Here is a 22,442-nt window from a genome sequence, read left to right as displayed (position 1 = left end):
GGATGGGTAGATAGATGGATTGGATGCATTAGATTAGATGGGTATGGAAAGGGATGGATGGATAGATTAGATGATGAGTGTGCATGGGGATAGGTAGATCTGTGGATGGACGCACAGATTAACTAGACTAACAAATTGAAATAATAGGATGACATCATAAACCCGTTTGAAGGTGTCATGTGGCAAAATAAGGACTAGGAGATGTCATAAATCACACCTGTGTGCTGACATCATAAAATGGTCTGGGAAATGCTGGGCAGATGGCTGATTAATTCATGTGTGTATGGAACTGGCTGATGTCAGAGGGTGACATCACAGCATGCCAGGGCGCGGCACAGGCTCAGGGAACCACGCGGCGCCTATGATGTCACTGGCTCATGACAAGACATCATCCAGTTGCAACGCCACCTTCAAAACGGCGCCTTGTCGTGGTTACCGTTGCGCTGCCCCTGCCGCCAGAGGCTTATTGCCGAGACAGCGGCCGCCGTCTGTCAAACAGCGCGTCGCTCCAGGGGAGCTTTTGTGAAAGCAGCAGAAGGCTACCGATTCCGGAAGTGACCTCACGGCCATTGGGGCTGAGTGCTCTCAACAGAACGCTACTGATCCCGGCAGTGACATCACCGCCATGGAGGGCGAAAGCTCTCAACAAACTTTACTGATCCCGGAAATGACCTCACCATCGGGAGCGGGGGGGGGGATGTTCTCAACAGAACGTCACTGATCCCGGAAGTGACCTCAGCGTCTTTTTTCCCTCATCCAAACAAACCTGTGCGGCTCTGGGCCGGGGGAGATGTCAGCTCCCCAGGGGGGTCCCCTGCCGGGCCCGGCCGAGCCCGGCTCGGAGGCGCCGGGCGGGAAGCGGCGGCCGCACGGGATGCTGAAGCTTTACTACGGGCTGCCGGACCCGGCGGGGGAGGCTCGGGGCGGCCTGGCCCCAGGCGGGGATCCCGGGGGACCGACTGACATCAATGGGGCGCACTTCGACCCGGAAGTGTTCCTCACTAAGGTGCTCCCTGATGCTGGATGTGCTCAGACCCAGGGGTCCCTATGGGACCCCGCGTACCAAGGCGCTCCCCCCAGTATGCCTCAATGAGCCCCCCGCACACACTGACCCCTCTGCCGGACTTCCCCCCCCGCCCCCGGATCGCCGAACCCTGCCCGCGGAGCCTCCCCTCCCATACTGATTCTCCAGGGTTCGCCCCTCAAGTCCCCGGTCTGCCCCTGCTAGGGACCCAGGCTCCTGGGGGTAGCTCCCCCGGCGGGACTCCACACGCCCACACTTCACTCCCAGGGACCCTGTCACAGCAGCCACTGCACCTGGGGATTCTCCCAAAAAGGGGTTGACTTTATAGCCTGTCTCTCAGGGAAACCAGCCTGTCAAACCCCTTTCAGTACTGCAACCCCTGCCAGTGACTATTGCCTCCCTTGGGGAGCCCTCCTTCCTCCTCCCTCCCATGCACCTCCATCCCCCAATATGGGGGGGGGGTCTGTGGGTCATGAATATGGGGTACCAGCAGAGTAGGGGAGTTCAGGCCTGAGATTGATGGGGCTGCAGGTCAGGCTTGAGGTGCACCAGCAGAGCTGGGGAGAGCACATAGTCTAGGCCTGAGATTGTAGAGGGCTGCAGATCAGTATTGAGGGGAATTGGCAAAACTGTAGGGCGAAGCTCAGGGTTGGGATAATAGGGAAACAGGTGGGGATTGAAGGGGACTGGCAGAGCTGGCATCCCTGGCCATGCCCCTCACTCACTGTTACTCTCCCTAGCTGCGGAAGGAGTGCTCACTAGCCCAGCTTATGGACTGTGAGACTGACATGGTAAAGCAGATCCGCGCCCTGGACAGCGACATGCAGACCCTGGTCTATGAGAACTACAACAAGTTCATCTCAGCCACAGGTACCATGCAGGGCTGCCCAGATCCCAGTCCTCCAGATGTGGGGGATGAGTGGGCCTGTGTCCTTAACATTGCAGCTGAATCTTTGGGCCTGGCTGATTTCATTCTTCTATTCCCCAGACACAATCCGCAAGATGAAGAATGACTTCAAGAAGATGGAGGACGAGATGGATTGTCTGGCTGCCAACATGGCTGTCATCACGGAGTTCAGTGCCTGCATCAGCAGCACTCTCCAGGACCAGCACGAGCAGATCACCAAGCTCTCGGGTACTGGCCACAAGCTGTCCTCTGAGCCAGCTGGAAAGATCCAAGGGTCTGATCTGGGGTGGTAGGGATATGGGGCTGAATAGGCTCATGGGTTTGATCCAGGGCAGTAGGGATGGCATGGGGAGGCATGATGAACTCATCGGTTGTATCTGACACAGTAAATCCTATGTGAGGTTCAAGAGCAGAGAGGATTCTGGGAGAGGGTGGCAGGTGTGCTGTCCTCTGCCTTGTCTGGGCCAAGACACCAAGTCTCTTCTCAGGAGGCAGGGACTCAGGAGTGGATCTAGGGCTTCCAAGGCTAGAAACGAGGTATGGAGGGAAGCCTGGGAGGGAGAGCCCTGTAGCTGCACTGTTCGTTCCCCTGCTTGGCCAGTGCTGTGGCTGCTCATCTCCACAGCTCGGGAGGGCAGTGTTATCTGGTCTCCCTGATCTAGGGCCAAGATGGCAGCTGATGGAGGGGGAAGAGCAGCTCAGGAAACCACCCAGTGACCAGAAGAATCAGGATAGAACAGGGGTTGTGGGAGGGTCCATGAAGAGCTCCGGGCCACATTCTGCCTGAGCAGCTGGAGAAGGGCATACGGAGGAGGTGCGTGTTAGGGGATGCTGGCACTGTCTCTAACAGGGTCTCTCTGGATCCCAGGGGTCCACACGCTCCTGCGCAAGCTGCAGTTCCTCTTTGAGCTGCCTGCCCGCCTCACCAAGTGTGTGGAGCTGGAGGCCTATGGACAGGCAGTGCGCTACTACAGCAAAGCCCGGTCTATCCTGCACCAGTACCAGCACATGCCCTCCTTCCAGGGCATCCAGGATGACTGCCAGAAGATCATGGCTAGCCTGGCACAGAAGCTGCGGGAGAAATTCAGGTACAGGCCCTTGGATCTGATCCAGTGTTGGGGGAGCAGACACAGAACAAAGTGGGACAGCTGCATTGGTCTGACCCAGAGAGGGAGGGATACCAGGGTAGATGGGTGCAATGGTCTGATCCAAAGGGTGATAGGTTATCTATTACCTTAATCACCCAACTTCCCCCATTCATTTCAGTCAGGCTGTTAACTCTGAAACTTAACGGCAACACAAATAGCGACCGCATGGTGGAAATCAGCAACACTGAGGTCTATCATCAGGTTTCAGAATTATCACCTCGATTGGGACAGTTGGATTGGATTCCAGGTCCAGAAGCTGCATGCTCTTGTTAATTCCAATAGCCGTCCCTTAAACCCTGTTGCAGATGCATTGGGAGCCAGGGGGTCCATGTGTCAGCTCCCCTGGCATCTCCAGTCTCCTCTCCTTTCCTTGGTAGGGACGGGGGCTCTGGGGCAAAGGACCTGGCTGAGTGCGTGGAACTGCTGCTGCAGCTGGATGAACCCGCAGAGGAGCTGTGTGACGAGTTCCTTTCACATGCCTGCTGCCGGTTGGAGGCTGAGCTGGAGGCCCTAGAAGCAGAGCTGGGGCAGCCAGGTGGTGCCCCTATCACTGACATCCTGGAGTTCATCGACCGTGGCTGCAACATCTTTGTCAGCAACATGTGCCTGGTGATCGCCTCCTACCAGGAGCTCTTTGTCAGCCGAGAAGGGGTGCAGAGCATCACCCGCATGGCGCAGGACAAGCTGGTGGCCTTCGTCAACTCCCTCATGGAGACATACTTCTCCCTGGTGGAGCGGCGCATCCAGTTGGAGAAAGGGGTCGGGGACAACTCACTGCTGGTGCGGGCCCTGGATCGCTTCCATCGGCGCCTACAAGCCCTGGCCAAGCTGCTGCCAGCCTCCAACGTGGCAGCAGAGGGCACAGAGATTGTGGTGCGGGCCGCCAAGGAGCGCATCCGCCAGTACCTGCTGGCCCTGCAGAGCTTCTACCAGGACTGTCTGACAGATGTGCGCCAGTCACTAGCTGCCCCACGCCTGGCAGGCAAGGAGAGCCCCAACCTGGCTGAGCTTCTGGGCACCATCTCGGCCTCTGTCCTTAACCAGATCAAGTCAGTGCTTACCTACGTTCACCTTTTCACAGCGAAGGACATCACCTTCTCCAACAAGCCCTATTTTAAGGTGACACTGCCTGGCAGGGGAGGAGGGGACTGTGAGCCATAGGAGTTAGAGGTTGAGGGTCAGGGGTATTCAGTTTCTTCTCCAACAGTTCTGGTGCCCCTCAGCAATCCCTAGCTCTTCTAGCCCTTTTCATCAGGACATCTTCAAAGCTCTGTATAAGGGCAGTCGCTATCATCAGCTCCATTTGTAGAGATGAGGAAACTCAAAAGGATGGTCCAGTGGTTCAGACACTAGCCTAGGACTTGGGAGACAAGTTCAATTTCCTGCTCTGCCACAGGCTTTCTCTGTGATCTTGGGCAAGTCACTTAGCCACTCTGTGCCTCGGTTTCCCCATTTATATAAGGGGGATAATAGCTCTGGCCTGCTGCATAGGGGTATTGTGAGGATAGACACGTTGAAGATTGTAAGGCACTCAGATGCCATGGGATATGTATGGATATGGCCCCAAAGATACACACTGGTACAGGGAGGGAAGTGAGTTGCTGAAGGTCATCCAGCAGGCCAGGGGCAGAGCTGGGAATAGAACCCTGGTCTGTTGAGTCCCAGTGCTCTATCCTCTAAACCACATGGCCATAAACACCTAATCCTTGGCTATGGGCCTGTCAGAATAACGCAGTGGTCCCCAAACTTTTGAGAGTCGCGCCCTTACCCCTGTCTTTGGGGCCGGGAGTGGAGGCTGCAGCTGGGGTGCGGCAGTAATGTGGACAGGGATAAGGGGGCCGAGGTTGGGGCCACAACTGGGGGTGGGTCTGGGGCCAGGAGCGAGGCCAGGGACAGAGCCGTTGCCAAGGCTGGGGGCAGGGGTGGAGCCACAGGGGGCTGTGGTGGGGACTGGCAACCGAGCCTGCAGTCAGGTGCGGCTCTGCTCCCAGCCCCACCCCACGGCTGGGGATAGGGCCAGGCACAGGGCTGGGAGCCGGGGATGCGGCTGGGATGGGACCAGAGCTGCGGGCAGGGAGGGGCTGGGTGGTGCTCCCTCACCAACCCTGGGGCTGGCCCAGTCTCTGCTGCCCCCTGTCCCTGAAGGTTCCTCCATGCCCCTCTGGTGGGGGCGTGCCTCCCAGTTTGGGGACCTCTGGAATAATGTATTCCATGCAGATACTATTCTGTATCAGTCTGCAGGGGTTTCCTGGCTGCTGCTGGGACCTCCCTGACTTCATAACTGGCTTCAGAACCTGCGGCCTTTCTGAATGTCCCATCCCTCACAAGGACTTTGTACAATTGAAACTACACCATACATGTGCCTCTTTATGTTGATACACAATTCAGCTGTGTGTTTTGTCTCCTGAACTAAGGAGCCATGTGGGCCTTTCATAGATTCTAAAACCAGAAGGGACCATTATGATCACGCAGTGCTCTCCTACGCACACAGGCTGTAGAATTTTCCCCAGATGCTGGATTAAAGCATGAAAGAGATCTAGTTTAGAAAGAAATCTAGTTTTGCTTTAGGTTTCAGAGTAGCAGCCGTGTTAGTCTGTATCCGAAAAAAAAACAGGAGTACTTGTGGCACCTTAGAGACTAACAAATTTATTTGCGCATGAGCTTTCGTGGACTACAGCCCACTTCATCGGATGCATAGAATGGAACGTATAATAAGAAGATATATGTATACACACACACACATACAGAGAAGGTGGAATTTGCCATACAAACTGTAAGAGGCTAATTAATTAAGATGTGCTATTATCAGCTGACTCCAGGTGGTGGCCAGCCCACGGCTCCCCTGGTGAGCTGTTCCAGTGTTTACCCACCCTCCCTGCTAGGAAATTGCTTTATTTCAAGATTACATTTGTCTAACTTCAACTTCCAACCATTGGATCTTGCTATGCCTTCATCTGGTGTACTGAAAAGCCCCGTCTATCAGATAGATTTTCAAACTGGCCCGTGGGCAGAGAAGAGTTCCTAGGCTGATGAGGAGAAAGGAGAGCTGATTTTAGGAGACTGAAAGAGCTGGACTTGTTTAGACTGGTCAGATGAAGGCCAGGAGGGGATCTGACTGCTTTCTGTACATACAGCAGAGGGGCAAACCCTAGGGAGGGAGAACAGCTATTGGCGCTAAAGGACAGTGTTGGCACAAGAACAAATGGGGATAAAGTGCCAGGAATCGGTTGAGGCTGGAATTGAGAAGGTTTCTACCCATCAGAGGAGGAAGGGTCTGGAACAGCCTCCCAGCAGGTGGAGTGGGGGGAAAACAGCCCAACTAATTTTACAAGGGAGTTTGTGGCCAGGACGATATGGCCTGGTTGCTTGTGATAGTGGGGGTTGGACTCAGGAACCTAGGAGGTCCTGTCGAGTCTTATGTCCCTGTAACTTTTCCCTATATCTTTCCCCCTAATCCCAACCCATGGCTCCTAGGACTCCTCCCACTATGACATTTCTGCTGGTGCCCTTGGATCCCCACCCACAACCCCACCAGGTCTGTCATCTGGGTGTATTCCATGGGCAGTCTTCATCTGGGGGAGCAGACATGGAGTGAGGAGATGGTGTCAGAATTGCTGCCTGGCTCCAGGAGGAGCCACTCTACTGGGCAGCAAGAGGAAGTGCTGAACCCCTCCCCCCATTTCATCCCCCAGGGTGAGTTCTGCAGTCAGGGTGTCCGCGAGGGCCTGATCGTCGGCTTCATCAAGTCCATCTGCCAGACGGCACGGCAGTTCTGTGAGACCACGGGGGACAAGGGTGGCTCCACTCCCCCGGCCCTGCTGCTCCTGCTCTCCCGCCTCTGCCTGGACTATGAGACCTCCACCATCAGCTACATTCTCACCCTGACTGATGAGCAGTTCCTAGTGCAGGTGGGTAGGTGCCAGCCCCTGGGACGCAGGAACAAGGAGGAAATACATCTCCGCCCCCAGGATCCAGGCCCTCAGTATGGGGGGGAGGGGTGTCCCTGTCTGTCTGGCTCTGGGGATTCTCCACCTGGGACCCCCTGTTCAGTTCAAAGTCCCTCAATCCCCAGGGCCTCCTTTCCCATCAAGGGCTAGTAGGATGGACCTAGACAGGGTGGGGGAGGCAGTCTCCCCGAAGAGGAGCATGCTAGGAAGTGGCCCCAGAGTGTGTGACTAAGCCAGATTTCCAGGGGATGATCCCCGGGGCTGGGATCCTCAGGGCTGAGGAATCATCTGCCCAGGGGAAGGGATGGGATATATGTATTCAGACTGGATGACAGTGGGAGATCTAGTGAGTGGGCATGCATCCCCCTGGCTCTGCTGCATGCCACAGGGTTTCCTGTCAGTTCCCAGCTGATCTGACCACCCCACTCCTTCAGTGGGTTTGAGATTCCATCCCCACCTGCAGGCAGTGGGGACATGGGGAGCATCAGGGATGGGGGCAGCTTGGGGGGAAGCGATGTATGGATGGCATTGGGCAGGGTAGGATGGGGGCAGCCCATGCCATCTTGAGTGCCCCTGCCCCACACAGAACTGGTGGGGAGTTGGGGGGAATGAAGCCTATGTCATCCCTAGCAGCACCCCTGCCCACACAGAGCCAGAGGAGCAGTGGGGTGAGGTGGGATGGAGAGGCTGAGCGACCCTGACCCACATGGAGCTGGTGGTGCTGGGTGGCACGTGTGTGGAAGGGTGGGGCAGCCTGTCCTTCCTGGAGCTAGTGGGTGTTGGGGAAAATGCCCGGTCCGGCACCACTGACCCGCTGTTCTCTCTCCCTAGGATCACTCCCCCATCACCCCAGTTACCAGCCTGTGTGCGGAGGCCCGCGAGGCAGCCCAGAGGCTGCTCAATCACTACGTGAAGGTGCAGGGGCTGATCATCTCGCAGATGCTGCGCAAGAGCGTGGAGACACGCGACTGGGTCAACACCATTGAGCCGCGCAACGTGCGGGCTGTCATGAAGAGGGTGGTGGAGGACACCACCTCCATCGACGTGCAGGTCAGTGGGGGAAAGGAGGATCCAGGGCTTCCTGTACCCCCAGGGATCCCGCACTGACCCAGGCTTCTTGCCTCCCCGCTTGCAGGTGGGGCTCCTGTACGAGGAGGGCGTCCGCAAGGCCCAGAGCAGCGACTCCAGCAAGAGGACTTTCTCCGTGTACAGCAGCTCCCGGCAGCAGAGCCGCTACGCACCCAGCTACACGCCCAGGTCAGGGGGCTGCAGCAGGGTGTGGAGTGGGTCAGGATTGAGGGGCATTGGCGGGGGGAGTGCAGGGCTGGGAAAGCAGGAAGCTGCGGGTCAGGATTGAGGGGCACCGGCAGGACTGGGATAGTAGGAAGCTGTGGGTCAGGATTGAGGGGCACCGGCAGGGCTGGGATAGCAGGAGGCTGCTGTTCAGGATTAAGGGGCACCGGCAGGGCAGGGATATTAGGGGGCTGCAGGTCAGAACTGAGGGGCACTGGCAGAGCTGCAGTGAGGTGTCTACCCTCCTAGCTACATGTTGGGGTGAGTGGCCTGCATGAAGGCAGGTCGGCTGTTCCTACCTGCACCCCAGAGGAGAGGGCTTTGACCCAGTGTTTTACTCCCAGACGCAGCCTCAGGTGAGGAGGCCTGCCCAGATCCAATCCCCTGCTATGCAGTGGGGTTCCTGGCTGCTGGTGAGTGTGTAACCCCTTGTCTCTGCCTCACCTCCCCCCCCTTCCCATGCAGTGCCCCCCTGGACACTAACCTCCTGAGTAACATTCAGAAGCTGTTCTCTGAGCGCATCGACATCTTCAGCCCCGTGGAGTTCAACAAGGTGAGCAGAGCTGCCACCCTGGGGGAGAGCCACAGATCAGAACCCCCTAAACTCAGCCAGTCCTCTAGCTCCCCCTCAGTGCAGGGACACAGCTCCCAACACTCACTCCATCTGATCATAGTGGTCTCTTCTGGCCTTGGGTCCCTTGAAGATTAATAGATCCTCCCACACTGCATTAAAGGAGGAACAGAGCTCCCCACACACCTCCCCCGTCCTCTGGGGACCCTTCCCTCTAGAGCTGTCACACACCCACTCCATGTTCACTCACACTTCCCTGTTCCCTAGCTGCCACTGATCCCCTTGCTCCTCCGGCTCGGTGTGCAGCCCAGACCTGGCCTCATTCCTCCACAAGAGACTTCAGCCACATAGGGAGTCTGGAGGTGATTCTTCCCCTCTGTGTCCTCCAGGCCCATAAGGGACAGTGCTTGAATGACCTCCCCACCCACTCCCCAGGTCTCCGTCCTGACTGGCATAATCAAGATCAGCCTGAAGACCTTCCTGGAATGCGTGCGGCTGCGGACCTTTGGGCGCTATGGCCTGCAGCAGATCCAGGTGGACTGCTACTATCTACAGCTTTACCTGTGGCGCTTTGTCTGCGATGAGAACCTGGTGCACTTCCTGCTAGATGAAATCGTGGGCAGCACAGCCCACCGCTGCCTGGACCCTGTGCCCATGGAGCAGAGTGTCATTGAGGTCATCTGTGAGAGGGGCTAATATGAGGCGAGTCAGCCCAGCCTCGAGGCAGATGCTGGCTTGCTCCTATGCGGGGAGTGGACACGTGTCCCCCTCAGACTCATCCATTCCACCAGATCTTTCCCATACCAGATGGTTATGAAGGGTGCCTGAGAGCATGGCAGAGAATGGCCTGTGAACATACCGGGGGGACGGGGAATGCCATGTGCATATTCTCACTACTGCTAGCCTGGATCTCATTGGACAGGGAGAGGAATGTGCTGAATAAAACATACCATGATCTGATCATGTCTCTGCTGCTCATTGCAAGCTCTGGGGTTAGCTCCCCTCCACTGGCCTCAATCTCAGAGACCCCCTGTCATGTATGGCTTCCTTGGTGCCTTGTTACTTGCAGGGTCTGAATCTCCCTTCCCGTCTAGCAATAGCCTCCTCCTCTGTCCTTCCTGGATGTGGGTGCAAGAGCTTTTGCCTTTGCAAGCTGCCATGTGCTACAGCCTCTCTGCATTTCTCCATATCATCCCTTCTCCCCCTCCTGTTGTTTCACTTTGTGCGGTTTATAGAATCATAGCAACGTAGGACTGGAAGGGACCACAAGAGCTCATCTGGTCCATCCCCCTGCACTGAGTAGGAACCAAGTATACCTTGACTATCCGTGCCAGGTGTCTGTCTAACATGTTATCAAAAACCCCAATAAGGGGATTCTGCCTGCTCCCTGCGTAACCTGTTCTAGTCCTTGCTTATTGTTGGGGTTAGAAAGTTTTTTCTAATATCTAACTTGAATCTCCCTGGCTGCAATCTAATCCATTTACTTTTCTTCCTACTCTATGTGGACGTGGAGAACAACTAATCTTTAGAACAACCTTTTGCGTGTAAGTGTGGTGCCCAAAACAACACATGGCTCCAGTTGAGGCCTCACCTCAAGTAGAGCAAGTACAATTACATCCTGTGTCTTACATATGACGCTCCTGTTACTACATCCCAGAATGACGTTTGCTGTTTTTGCAACAGCATCACAGCCTTGAATCATATTCAACTTGAGATCCACTATGTTGCCCTCCAGTTCCTTTTCTGCAGTACTTCTGCCTAGCCAGTTATTCCCTGTTTTGTATTTGTGCGTTTGATTTTTCCTTCCTCAGTGTAGCGTTTTGCACTTGGTTTTTATTGACTTTCATCGTATTGATTTCAGACCAATTCATCCAAGGTCATTTTGAATTCTAATCCTGTCCTCCAGAGTGCTAGCAACCCTCTTCAGCTTTGTGTCATCTGGATATTTTATAAGCATACTTTCTACTGCATCATCCAAGTCATGAATGGAAATATTAAATAGTACCAGACTCAGGATAGACCCGTGCAGAACCACACTAGATACGTCCTCCCAGTTTACAGCAAACTGTTGATAACTACCCTTTGAGAACAGCGTTTCAACCAGTTATGCACCCATCTTATAGTAATTTCACTTAGTAATTTCATATTTTCCTAGTTTGCTTATGAGAATGTCATGTGGGACTATGTCAGAAGTTTTACTCAAGTCCAGATATATCAAATCTACTGCTTCCCCTCTATCCCTTAGGCTAGTTATCCTGTCAGAGAAGGAAATTAGGTTGGTTTGGCATGATTTGTTCTTGACAAATCCACGTTGGCTTTTCCTTATAACTTTATTATCCTCTAGGGGCTTACAAACTGATTGTCTAATAATTTGTGCCTGTATCTTTTTCTGGGTATCAAAGTTAGTCAGACTGGGTCTATAATGCCCCAAGTCCTCCATTTTCCCCCTTTTGGAAGATAGGTGTTATCCCCAGTTGTCTGGGACCTCACCCATTCTCCCTGAGTTCTTGAAGGTAAACGCGACTGGTTTGCAGATTGCTTCGGCATGTTCCTTAACTACCCTATGGTGCATTTAAGAAGGCCCTGCTGACTTGAATATATCTAACTTAGCTACATATTCTTTAACCTGTTCTTTCCCTATTCTGGAATGTGTTCTTCCTCCCTCTTTTCAGTAGTAACTGTATTAAGTATCTGGTCCCAACTAACCTTTTTAGTGAAGACTGAAGCAAAAAAGGCATTAAACACACTTCAGCCTTCCCTGTGTCAGCCATTATTTGCTCTCCTTCTCCATTAAGTAATGGCCCTGCACTTTCCTTTGTCTTTCTCTTACTTCTGTTTTTGCAGAAAGGGAGATGCTGACCACAGTATGGTTGCTATGTATGAGGGGAAATGCCTGCAGCGACCCTGCCCTGAAACCACAGGATTTTCCCATCTTCATTCTTCAGGGTGGGAATGGTGGAGTGTCACTCTGGTTTTGTAATAGCACAGTGCATGCACAGAATTTAAATCCAGTTTTCATCCAGGTCAGAGGTAATTGCCTGGGGCAGATTCTACCAATAAATGGGATTGGCTTGTCATATCCTTCAGAAAGATACAAAGGGGTGGTCTACATTGGGAACTTATAGCTGTATAACTACACAGAGCTGACCTAATCTCCGGTGTAGATGGCGCTAGGTCGATGGAAGAATTCTTCCGTTGTCCTCGCTACTGCCTCTTGGGAAGTGAATTAACTACATGGACGGGAGAACCCTCCTGTCGGTGCAGGTACTCTCTACACTGAAGTGCTATAGTGGTGCGGCCGTAGCTGTAATGGTTTAAGTGTAGACATACTCTAAGCCTCACTTGCACCTGCCTCTTGGGTAGGGCATGGCAGCTGTTTATACAAAGACCATTCACCCAGTGCCAAGGATATGGCTGTACCGCAAATTAAGGTGTGACTAGTGTGCGAAAGCATACCGATGCTAGCTTGAGTCTAGAGTGTGCAGGTAACGACACCAGGGCAGATGTGGCATCATGGACTTCAACATGGGCTAGCCGCTCAGATAAGTAGCCATGGTCCCTGGCAGGCATCTACTGGGATTGCTAGTCCATGCTGATACCTGTGCCACCACATCTTCATTGCTGTTGTTACCCATGCTAACTATATGGAATCTAGAGGCGTATGTCTACCCTTGCTACACTTACACCTTAATTAGTGGTGTACATATACCCTTAGATTCAGCTGCCTCTGGGGTCGGGCACCACAGCTGTTTATATAAAGACTGCTCACCACTTGCTGAAATTTACCTGCTTCTGGTGTAGAGAGTAGCAAGCATTAACACTGTGCCAAAGCATCCCTTTAGGACAGGGAGTTAAAGGGGAGGGACAACCCCCACCCCGATCTAACTGGGACTATCAGGGGCCACTGATGACAGAACTGACCTAGGCTGGCATTTGGGTAGTGAGGTGCATTTAATGCTTCTGCGCTTGGGAAAAATGTCTTTAATCTGCACGAGGGGTTAGAACCGCAGCATTGTGTGTCTGCCAAAAAACTACAGCAGAGCAGCGGCAGCCACGCCACCCAGCAGGGTATCCTACCCCACAGCACCCCAGTAGTATCAGCACTCCTGCTGAGGGGAGCGTGCCCCTACCCTGCTCCATGCAGCACAGCACCCCTTAATGCCACACTGGTGCCGGCACTGCCTCTGAGGGGATAGTGCCCCCCTACTGAGCCCCCACCCCACTCCCTGTACCACAGCACCCCCTCGCAACACGTGGGGGCATCTTCACTGACTCCAAGGAGAGGGTGTTCACTGCAACCTACACCACTCCCTGCAACACCTTTACCCGGTCTCCCATCTAAATCCTGGCCAGACAACTCTGGGGGGTAACCAGCTCACAGCAGTCTAGCAGTTGGTTCTTTCTTTTACTATCCACTCCAATGGCAGCAAGAGCTTCTTGTCTAGAAGGGGCCTTTTCATGGCTCCGTGGTGCTTCCTGCATCCCAGACACCGGGCCCCTATGCAGTCAGAACACCCCTGGTTTCATAACTTGGACCGATCCTGTTTGCTTCAGAGGACGGCACGTGCCCCATGACCTGGCACTAGCTCAGGCTGTGATGAAAGGGCCACAGTTGGGTAACACTCCCGAGCACCCTGTAGTTACCCGGGGTCCTGGGACACTCTGTGCGCAGAGAGTTTAACTCCTTGTGCTCTGCAGCGCTGCTCAGGGAGGCAGGGAGATTCCAGGGTTGGGCAAGTGAACATGCTCTGACAATGAGGTAAAGCACAACCTGGGAAAATACCAGTTCAAGGAGCCAGAGAGTTTGGTTCTCCCTGGCCAGGCTCTCTCCTGGCACGACTGAAATGTCAAGTGTCATCACAGAGCAGTCCCAGCTGTGGGTCTTGTCTCCTTTTCCTCCCTCCTAACATAGTGCCAAAACGTGGTCCTGGCTAGGCCCCCGGTTACCATTCCAGTGTTGGAGCAGCATTTACCACTGGCATTGCAGTAGCACCTACAGAGCCCAGATGAGATCAGGGCTACATTGGGCCGGGCACTGCACAGTCCTTCACTGAGACAGGGGCCTATTGGTAGCCATCGCTGCACAGACCTGACTGAAATCAGAGCTCCATTGTATGGAGTGCTGCACAAACCCTGATGAAGACTAGGGCCTGCATTGTGCCAGGTGTTTCACAGACCCTGACTGAGAGTGGGGCCCCCATTGTGCTGGGGGCTGCCTATGCTTGATCGAGATTGGGGCCCCATTGTGCCAGGTGCTGCACACACATACAGTAAGAGTCAGCCCTTGCCCCAGGACAATCTGAATAGACAAGGCAGAGGAACAACTATTCTTCCCATTTCACAGATGGGAAACTGAGGCCCAGAGAGGTTCAGTGATCTGCCCATGTGCACACAGGGAGGATGTGTCCAAGCCAGCAACAACCCAGGGATTCTCCAGCCTCACTCTTCAGGCTTGGAGCTGGTCACCAGTGGGAATGAAGAAGGACTCTGCCTCGGGCCAGGATTGCACAAGGTTTTGGTCTGAAGCATCCTGAGGTCACGAAAGTCCCAGTCCAAATGGCCAGCCTTTCTCACATTTACTGGTATAAGTAGGAGACTGGGAGTCAGAACTCCTGGGTTCTGTTCCAGCTCTGGGTGGGGAGTGATGTCTAGTGGTTAGAGCAGCAGGGCTGAGAGTAAGGCTGCGGCCCATTAACTCAAGAAGATATAAGGCCACGCACACCAGCTTGCTAGGGTGACCTGCGACCGTTCACAGCAAAGGCCCGAGGAAGCAGTAACTGCAGGAGGGGGCCCGGAGGGGAATTTCCCCCAACTTCCTATTTCGCAAGTTCCTGAACACCCGCTGAGTAAACAGCAACCGAGGTGGGGGCTGGAGCTTCCTGGGAGCTGCTGTCCTCTTCCATGGTGGGGGCTTAAATAAAGCTGGAGCAGACGGGTGGATGGCAAAGGGCATAGGCGGTGAACGCGGCTGCTGTGCAGTATCTCCAGCACGAATCCTCGCTCCCTCAGGGTGAGTAGAGGGTCTGGTAGGGATGGGGGAGATGCTGGGTGGGAGGGGAAGCTCTGCACAAGGATAGAGCAGGGTGCCTGCAGTGCAAGCTTCCCGGTCAGCATGCCTAGGTGCTGCCTTCTGAGTATGGCTGCTAGAGGGGAGCTCTGACCCTGTGGTCCTCTGCTGAGATGAAGGGGCCAGTTATGGTCACCTGTTCCCTGGGAGCTGAGCTGAGACTGGTCATGCTCATTTTTCATATGCTACTGGGCAGTCGTTGGTTACTGCCAGCAGTCACTGCCAGCAGTCACTGCCCTGGAGAGGGAATCCAGTGGGCTCCCCATTCCCTCAACCGCACAGTGCCCTGTACCTGATCCCTGAGATAGCCAGGATATGAGGACATTGATGGGAGGGAAAGGCATGCTCAGCTACCCTTGAGAGCCTCCTGGCTTTACTTGTGCCTGTACCTTACAGCTGTAGCGCACAACAGAAATGGGTATTTCTAGAATAAAATTGCTAGAAGTCTAAATAATGAAATGGGTGAACTGGAGTGCCTTGTATTAAATGAGGATATTGATATAATAGGCATCACAGAAACTTGGTGGAATGAGGATAATTAATGGGATACAGTAATACCAGGGTACAAAATATATCAGAAGGACAGAACAGGTCGTGCTGGTGGGGGAATGGCACTATATGTGAAAGAAAACATAGAATCAAATGAAGTAAAAATCGTAAATGAATCAAACTGTACCATAGAATCTCTATGGATAGAAATTCCATGCTCTAATAATAAGAATATAGCTGTAGGGATATCTTACCGACCACCTGACCAGGAAGGTGATAATGACTGTGAAATGCTCCGGGAGATTAGAGAGGCTATTAAAATAAAAAACTCAATAATAATAGTGGGGGATTTCAATTATCCCCATATTGACTGGGTACATGTCACCTCAGGATGGGATGCAGAGATCAAGTTTCTTGACACCTTAAATGACTGCTTCTTGGAGCACCTAGTCCTGGAAACCACCAGAGGAGGCAATTCTTGATTTAATCCTAAATGGAGCACAGGATCTGGTCCAAGAGGTGAATATAGCTGGACAGCTTGGTAATAGTGACCATAATATAATTAAATCTAATATCCCTGTGGCAGGAAAAACACCACAGAGGCCCAACACTGTAGCATTTAATTTCAGAAAGGGGCCCTACACAAAAATGAGGAGGTTAGTTAAACAGAAATTAAAGGGGACAGGGCCAAAAGTGAAGTCCCTGCAAGCTGCGTGGAAACTTTTTAAAGACACCATAATAGAGGCTCAACTTAAATGTATACCACAAATTAAAAAACCTAGTAAGAGAACCAAAAAAGAGCCGCCGTGGCTGAACAACAAAGAAAAAGAAGCAGTGAGAAGCAAAAAGACAGCCTTTAAAAAATTGAAGTTAAATCCTAGTGAGGAGAATAGACAGGATCAGAAGCACTGGCAAATGAAGTGTAAAAATACAATTAGAAAGGCCAAAAAAGAATTTGAGGAACAGCGAGCCAAAGACTCAACAAGTAATAGCAATTTTTTTTTAAGTACACCAGAAGCGGGAAGCCGGCTAAACCACCAGTGGGGCCACTGGACGATCGAGGTGCTAACAGAGCACTCAAGGACGGTAAGACCATTGCAGAGAAACTAAATGAATTCTTTGCATTGTTCTTCATGGCTGAGGATGTGAGGGAGATTCCCGAGCCTGAGCCATTCTTTTTAGGAGACAGATCTAAGGAACTGTCCCAGATTGAGGTATCATTAGAGGGGGTTTTGGAAAAAAAATTTGATAAAGTAAACAGCAATAAGTCATCAGGACCAGCTGGTATTCACCCAAGAGTTCTGGAGGAACTCAAATGTGAAATTGCAGAACTACTAACTGTAGCCTGTAACCTATCATTTAAATCAGCTTCTGTACCAGATAACTGGGAAGGGGAAATATACCTCACCAATCTACTAGAATTCTTTGAGGGGGTCAACAAGCATGTGGACCAAGGGGATCCAGTAGATATAGTGTACTTAGATTTTCAGAAAGCCTTTGACAAGGTCCCTCACCAAAGGCTCTTATGCAAAGTAAGCTGCCGTGGGAGAAGAGGGAAGGTGCTCTCATGGATTGGTAACTGGTTAAAAGATAGGAAACAAAGGGTAGGTATAAATGGTCAGTTTTCAGAATGGAGAGAGGTAAATAGTAGTGTCCTACAGGGGTCTGTTCTGGGACCAGTCCTATTCGACATATTCATAAATGATCTGGAAAAAGGGGTAAACAGTGAGGTGGCAATATTTGCATATGATACAAAATTACTAAAGATAGTTAAGACCCAGGCAGACTGCGAAGAGCTACAAAAGGATCTCTCAAAACTGGGTGACTTAGGCAACAAAATGGCAGATGAAATTTCATGTTGAGAAATGCAAAGTAATGCACATTGGAAAGCATAATCCCAACTATATATATATATATATATAATGATGGGGTCTAAATTACCTGTTACAACTCAAGAAAGAGATCTTAGAGTCATTGTGGAGAGTTCTCTGAAAACATCCACTCAATGTGCAGCAGCTGTCAAAAAAGCGAACAGAATGCTGGGAATCATTAAGAAAGGGAAAGATAAAAGGACAGAAAATATCATGTTGCCGCTATATAAATGCATGGTTTGGGCCCACATCTTGAATACTGTGTGCAGATGTGGTCGCCCCGTCTCAAAAACAGGTATATATGAATTCGAAAAGGTTCAGAAAAGGGCAACAAAAATGATCAGGGGTATGGAACGGCTTCTGTATGAGGAGAGATTAATAAGACTGGGACTTTTCAGCTTGGAAAAGAGATGGCTAAAGGGAGATATGATTGAGGTCTATAAAATCATGACTGGTGTAGAGAAAGTATATAAGGAAGTATTGTTTACTACTTCTCATAACACAAGAACTAGGGGTCATCAAATGAAATTAATAGGCAGCAGGTTTAAAACAAATAAAAGGAAGTAATTCTTCACACAACGCACAGTCAACCTGTGGAACTCCTTGCCAGAGGATGTTATGAAGGCCAAGACCATAACAGTGTTCAAAAAAGAACTAGATAAATTCAAGGAGGATAGATCCATCAATGGCTATTGGACAGTATGGGCAGGGATGGTATCCCTAGCCTCTGTTTGCCAGAAGCTGGGAATGAGCGACAGGGGATGGATCACTTGATGATTACCTGTTCTGTTCATTCCCTCTGGGGACCTGGCACTGGTCACTGTCGGAAGACAGGACACTAGGCTAGCTGGACCTTTGGCTGACCCAGTAGGGCCGTTCTTATATTCTTATGTTCTTAAATTGGGAAAGAAAGAGAAGTTACCTGCTTGTGACCCCCAGATTGACATCTCTTGCCCTGCAACCTGCTCAGGGCAGTCCCCTTTTAGATATCTTGCTATCTCTGTATAACACCAGTTCTCTGCGGGCATTGTTAGTAGTAGGAATCACACCTGGAATCTCAAGCAGGAACCTCTATGCCTGGGCTAAGAGACAGCTTTATTATGCCTGTAGCAGCCTCATCAACCGCTATATATCTCCCAGCCATCACTGGCAGGTGCTAGCGTGCCGCACAGAATGGGTGTGGGTTGTATCTGCACTTAGCACCACTAGCAGGCACAGTATAAATGTCCCATTACAAGAGTGGGTGCTGTGGAGTAACATCGTTCTCACTCTTTGGCAGATTCCACCATGCTCAGACACCTTTATCTCCTAGCGCTCTGGCTCCTGGGCTCTAGTGCTGCCCTGGCTGACGTTCGGAGCTGTCATGCCTCCAGGGTCCAGGCTTCAGTGGTCTCCAGCTGCCAAGCTCAACATCATGAGACGCTGCCGGAAATTGACCCATCCACCCAGATCCTTCTGCTGAATTTCAACCTCCTCTCCAACATCTCGGCCTCCTCCTTCCCCAGGCTGGAGAGGCTCAGGAAGCTGTCTCTGGGATGTCAGCTAGGGGGATCACTCTCCATTGGAGAGAAGGCCTTTCAGAAGGTGGCCAATATCACATTCCTGGACCTCGGGGGCAACAGGAAGCTGAGCCTCCAACCCACGGCCTTGGCTGGCTTGCAGCAGCTCGAGGTGCTCCTGCTGGATGCCAATGGCCTTGACGAGACTGTGCTGGAGAGTGGCTACTTCCAAGATTTAGTGTCCCTCAAAAGACTGGATCTCACAGGGAACCAGATAAAGAGGCTGAGACCCGATTCCTCTTTCCAAGGCTTGAAGCTGCTGGCTTTCCTCCAGCTCCGGCTGAACAGGATCAAGACAATCTGCGGGGAGGATCTGACTCACCTCGGGGGACGACACCTGTCTCTTCTAGATCTCTCGTCCAACCTTCTGTCCTATCGGAACCCTTGGTACAACCACTCCTGCCCCAGTCCCTTCCGCAACATCACAGTGGAAACTCTAGATGTCTCCTCCAACCCATGGGATGTGGGTAGTGCTGAATGGTTCTTTAAGGTCATGGCGGGTGCCCAGATATGGCATCTGAAGTTACAGCACTCGGGGGCCATTGGGAGGGGGTTTGGGTTCAATAACCTGCAGGGCCTCTCTGCCAGCACCTTCTCAGGGCTCAGCCGGAGCAGGGTCCTCTCTTTCGACATGTCTCACGGCTTCCTCTCCAAGCTGGGGCCTTTGGTCTTCTCGGGTCTCCCTGAGCTGCGCGCGCTGCGCCTGGCATCCAATCAGATCCACGAGATCTCTGGGGAGGCCTTTGCTGGACTGCAGCACCTCTGGACCCTGGACCTCTCCCACAATCTGCTGGGGGAGCTGAACACGAAGACTCTCCAGAGCCTAAGCTCTTCCCCACTGCTGCACCTCAACCTCAAGTCCAACCACATTGGGGCCATCCAGCACAATGCCCTGGAGGGACTGAGGACCCTGCGGACGCTGAATCTGCAGGACAACGCCCTCTCACGCATGCTGTCAGGGCGGCTCCCTGCCCTGGAGCGCCTGCTGCTGGGCCAGAACAGGATCAAGGACACCTGGGGAATTGGGAAGCTTTCCACAAACCTGACCTTCCTTGACTTGTCTTCCAACCGCATGCAAGACCTGAGGGGACTCTGGAATGAGCTGAGGGGCATCCCTGCCTTGCAGTTCCTAAACCTTTCACACAACCTGATCTCAAGGTGCTCTGAGCGCCAGGACAGAGCCATGCCCAAGCGCAGTCAGCTCAGGGTTCTGGATCTTTCCCAGAACTCCCTGAATATCATCTGGAATGCAGGGGGCTGTGTGGATGTCTTCCACCATCTAGACAGGCTGACAGCCCTGAATCTCAGCAGAAACAACCTCCAGACCTTGCCTGAGGGCCTCTTCCAGGGGCTGGTGTCTCTCCAGGCTCTGGACCTGTCTGGGAACCTCATGGCCATACTTTCTGATGGGTTGTTCCAGGATCTGCGCTCCCTGCAGGTGCTAGGGCTGCAGAGTAACCCCTTGGTGACCCTGTCACCATCTGTTCTTCAGCCACTCCAGGCACTGGCATTCCTGAATCTTCAGGAGGTCTCTCTGCTTTGCCACTGCAGCTTGCAGGACCTGGAGACTTGGCTGCACTCCACCAACGTGACCCTGAGTGCTGGGAAGGAAGGGGTCACCTGTCTTGTACCCACCCCTCCCTTCCCAGGAATGCCCCTCCTTTTCTTCACCCAAAGCAGCTGTGTCCAGTAGTACAGCCCATGCTGTGCCCAGCTTTCCCCAGCATAGGATCCCACCTGTGTGGCTTTAAAAGCTGTTCCATATGCTGTGCGCTTGGCACTGAACTGTGATACTTATGCGATCACAGGCTGCGATGCCCAGGCACCTGCAGCTGTGAACCGGTTTCCCAAAGGCATAAGCACAGCCTGGACTAGGAGTCAAGGCATCTTGGTTCGACTCCTAGTTCTGGGAGTAGAGTCTAGTAGTTAGAGCAAGGGGAAGGAAGTAGGGTCTAGTGGTTAGAAGGATGGGGCTGGGGTGGGGGGTCAGTTGTATTCCTGGTTCTGGGGATGGGGGTCTCATGGATCAGAATAGGGGGGCTCAGAGTCATGACTCCTGAGTTCTGTTTCCATTCTGTGGGGTCTAGTGGGTTGGAGCAGAGGGCTGGGAGTCAGGCTCCCTGGTTTCCAGCTCCAGGAGGAGAGAGGTCTAGTAGTTAAAGCAGGGGTGTTGGAAGTCAGGAGTCCTTGGTTCTATTCACAGTCCTGCCCCTGGCTATACAACCCTGTACAACAATTCTCCTTTGCCCATCTTACAGTAGAGGCATTGGGAGATTTCATAAATCTCTGGGGTGTTATAAAGTGCTCGGTGTCATCACCTTTATTCTTCTAATGCCTGTAGAATGGGTTGAAATCCCTTATAGCTCCTGGCATGGCAGAAACTATGCTTTCTCAACCCTGAAGGATTATGGGTACACTATGGGCATTAGGCAGGGTCTGTTTAGCACAGACGCAGGTTAAATCACTAGCTACACTCCAGTCACTGGGGTCTTGTCTTTCTTAGGGAACAAGGTGTGATTTTAACACGTTAGCCCATATCTGTTAACTAACCCTGTTGACATGTTGAAATCATAGTGCAGACCAGGTGAGCTGCAGTTTTAACATGTTAGCTTGTCAAGGTAAACCCACATTAAACCTACAATCACTTTGTCTATACTAGGATTTTAACACGTGTTTAAAAACACACCTTTTATCCTTACTTAGACCAAGGGATGTGCTCACCCAAGGGGAGTGCTGGTATTATTCATTATTCTTATATTGTGTTAACGCAGTGCCTAGGGATCCTAGTCAGGACCCCTTGGTGCTGTACAAATACAGAACAAAAAGTCCCTGCCCCTACTTCAGAAATGACCCACAAGGCAGTGCGCTGGACAGTGACACAGGGGGCACTGGTATACCTACTCACAGTGCAGTGTCCCGTTTGCTTTCACAGCCTCTCACAGTGAGGCTGCGTGGTACTGGCAAAGGCCATGCTGGTGACACTGGAAGAGCAGCAGCTGTATGCTGGCAAAAATACTACTGGTAAAACTTTCAAGGATGGATGTGGCCTTCGATTGCAAGCTCTTTGGGGCAGGGACCGTCTTTTAGTTCTGCACATGTACAGCACCTAACACAGTGGGCTCCTTTTCCATGACTGGGACTCTAGATGTCATCACAGTAGACAACATAATTAATAACAATGTATGTAGACATGGTTGGGGCTTGCATATGGGAGCTGGGATTTTGTATGAGTGCTATTTCCTAAATGGTCTCTCTGAAATAGCAGTGTTGATTTTTTGTTGTTACCTTTGCCAATAAAACCTCAAATTCTTAAATGCAATTTTAAAAGAACACAATAGTCTGGATTCATAGAGCCCTGGAATGTGCCAGGGCTGCAGGGAGAGCTACAAAGACATGGGAGTACAAGGGTTTAAGAAAGGAGAGGAAAATCAAGTAGGGGGAAAGCCAGCAGGACACAGAGTTTGTCTGTGCAGGAGACCAAGCTTTCTCAGCAGCCGGTCCAAAAATGTGGAACAAAATCCTTTGGGAAACAAGGACCATCCCAACCCTCCTTGACTTCTACTCCT

The 22,442-nt window shown here is 52.2% G+C and overlaps 2 protein-coding genes across 2 annotated transcripts; both read left to right on the top strand.

Moving 5' to 3' along the window:
- Window positions 1–739: 739 nt before the first annotated feature.
- On the top strand, window positions 740–9,850 carry VPS51 (VPS51 subunit of GARP complex). Its single transcript, XM_077822436.1, has 10 exons — window positions 740–1,006; window positions 1,765–1,894; window positions 2,013–2,159; window positions 2,800–3,019; window positions 3,457–4,198; window positions 6,772–6,987; window positions 7,858–8,076; window positions 8,162–8,283; window positions 8,785–8,872; window positions 9,326–9,850. Exons 1-10 carry the CDS (start codon window positions 791–793, stop codon window positions 9,584–9,586), a joined length of 2,361 nt encoding a protein of 786 aa, XP_077678562.1. The 5' UTR covers window positions 740–790; the 3' UTR covers window positions 9,587–9,850.
- Window positions 9,851–18,604: 8,754 nt separating this feature from the next.
- Window positions 18,605–20,786, top strand: LOC144268394 (toll-like receptor 5). The gene has a single exon (XM_077823249.1). The coding sequence runs from the start codon at window positions 18,605–18,607 to the stop codon at window positions 20,567–20,569; it is 1,965 nt and encodes a 654-aa protein (XP_077679375.1). The 3' UTR covers window positions 20,570–20,786.
- The last annotated feature ends 1,656 nt before the right edge of the window (window positions 20,787–22,442 follow it).

The sequence above is a fragment of the Eretmochelys imbricata genome, chromosome 7 (genome assembly GCF_965152235.1).
Source record: "Eretmochelys imbricata isolate rEreImb1 chromosome 7, rEreImb1.hap1, whole genome shotgun sequence".
NCBI classification, from domain to species: domain Eukaryota; kingdom Metazoa; phylum Chordata; order Testudines; family Cheloniidae; genus Eretmochelys; species Eretmochelys imbricata.
The sequence above is the reverse complement of the archived record's forward strand: the minus strand, read 5'-3'. Positions and strand labels throughout refer to the sequence as shown.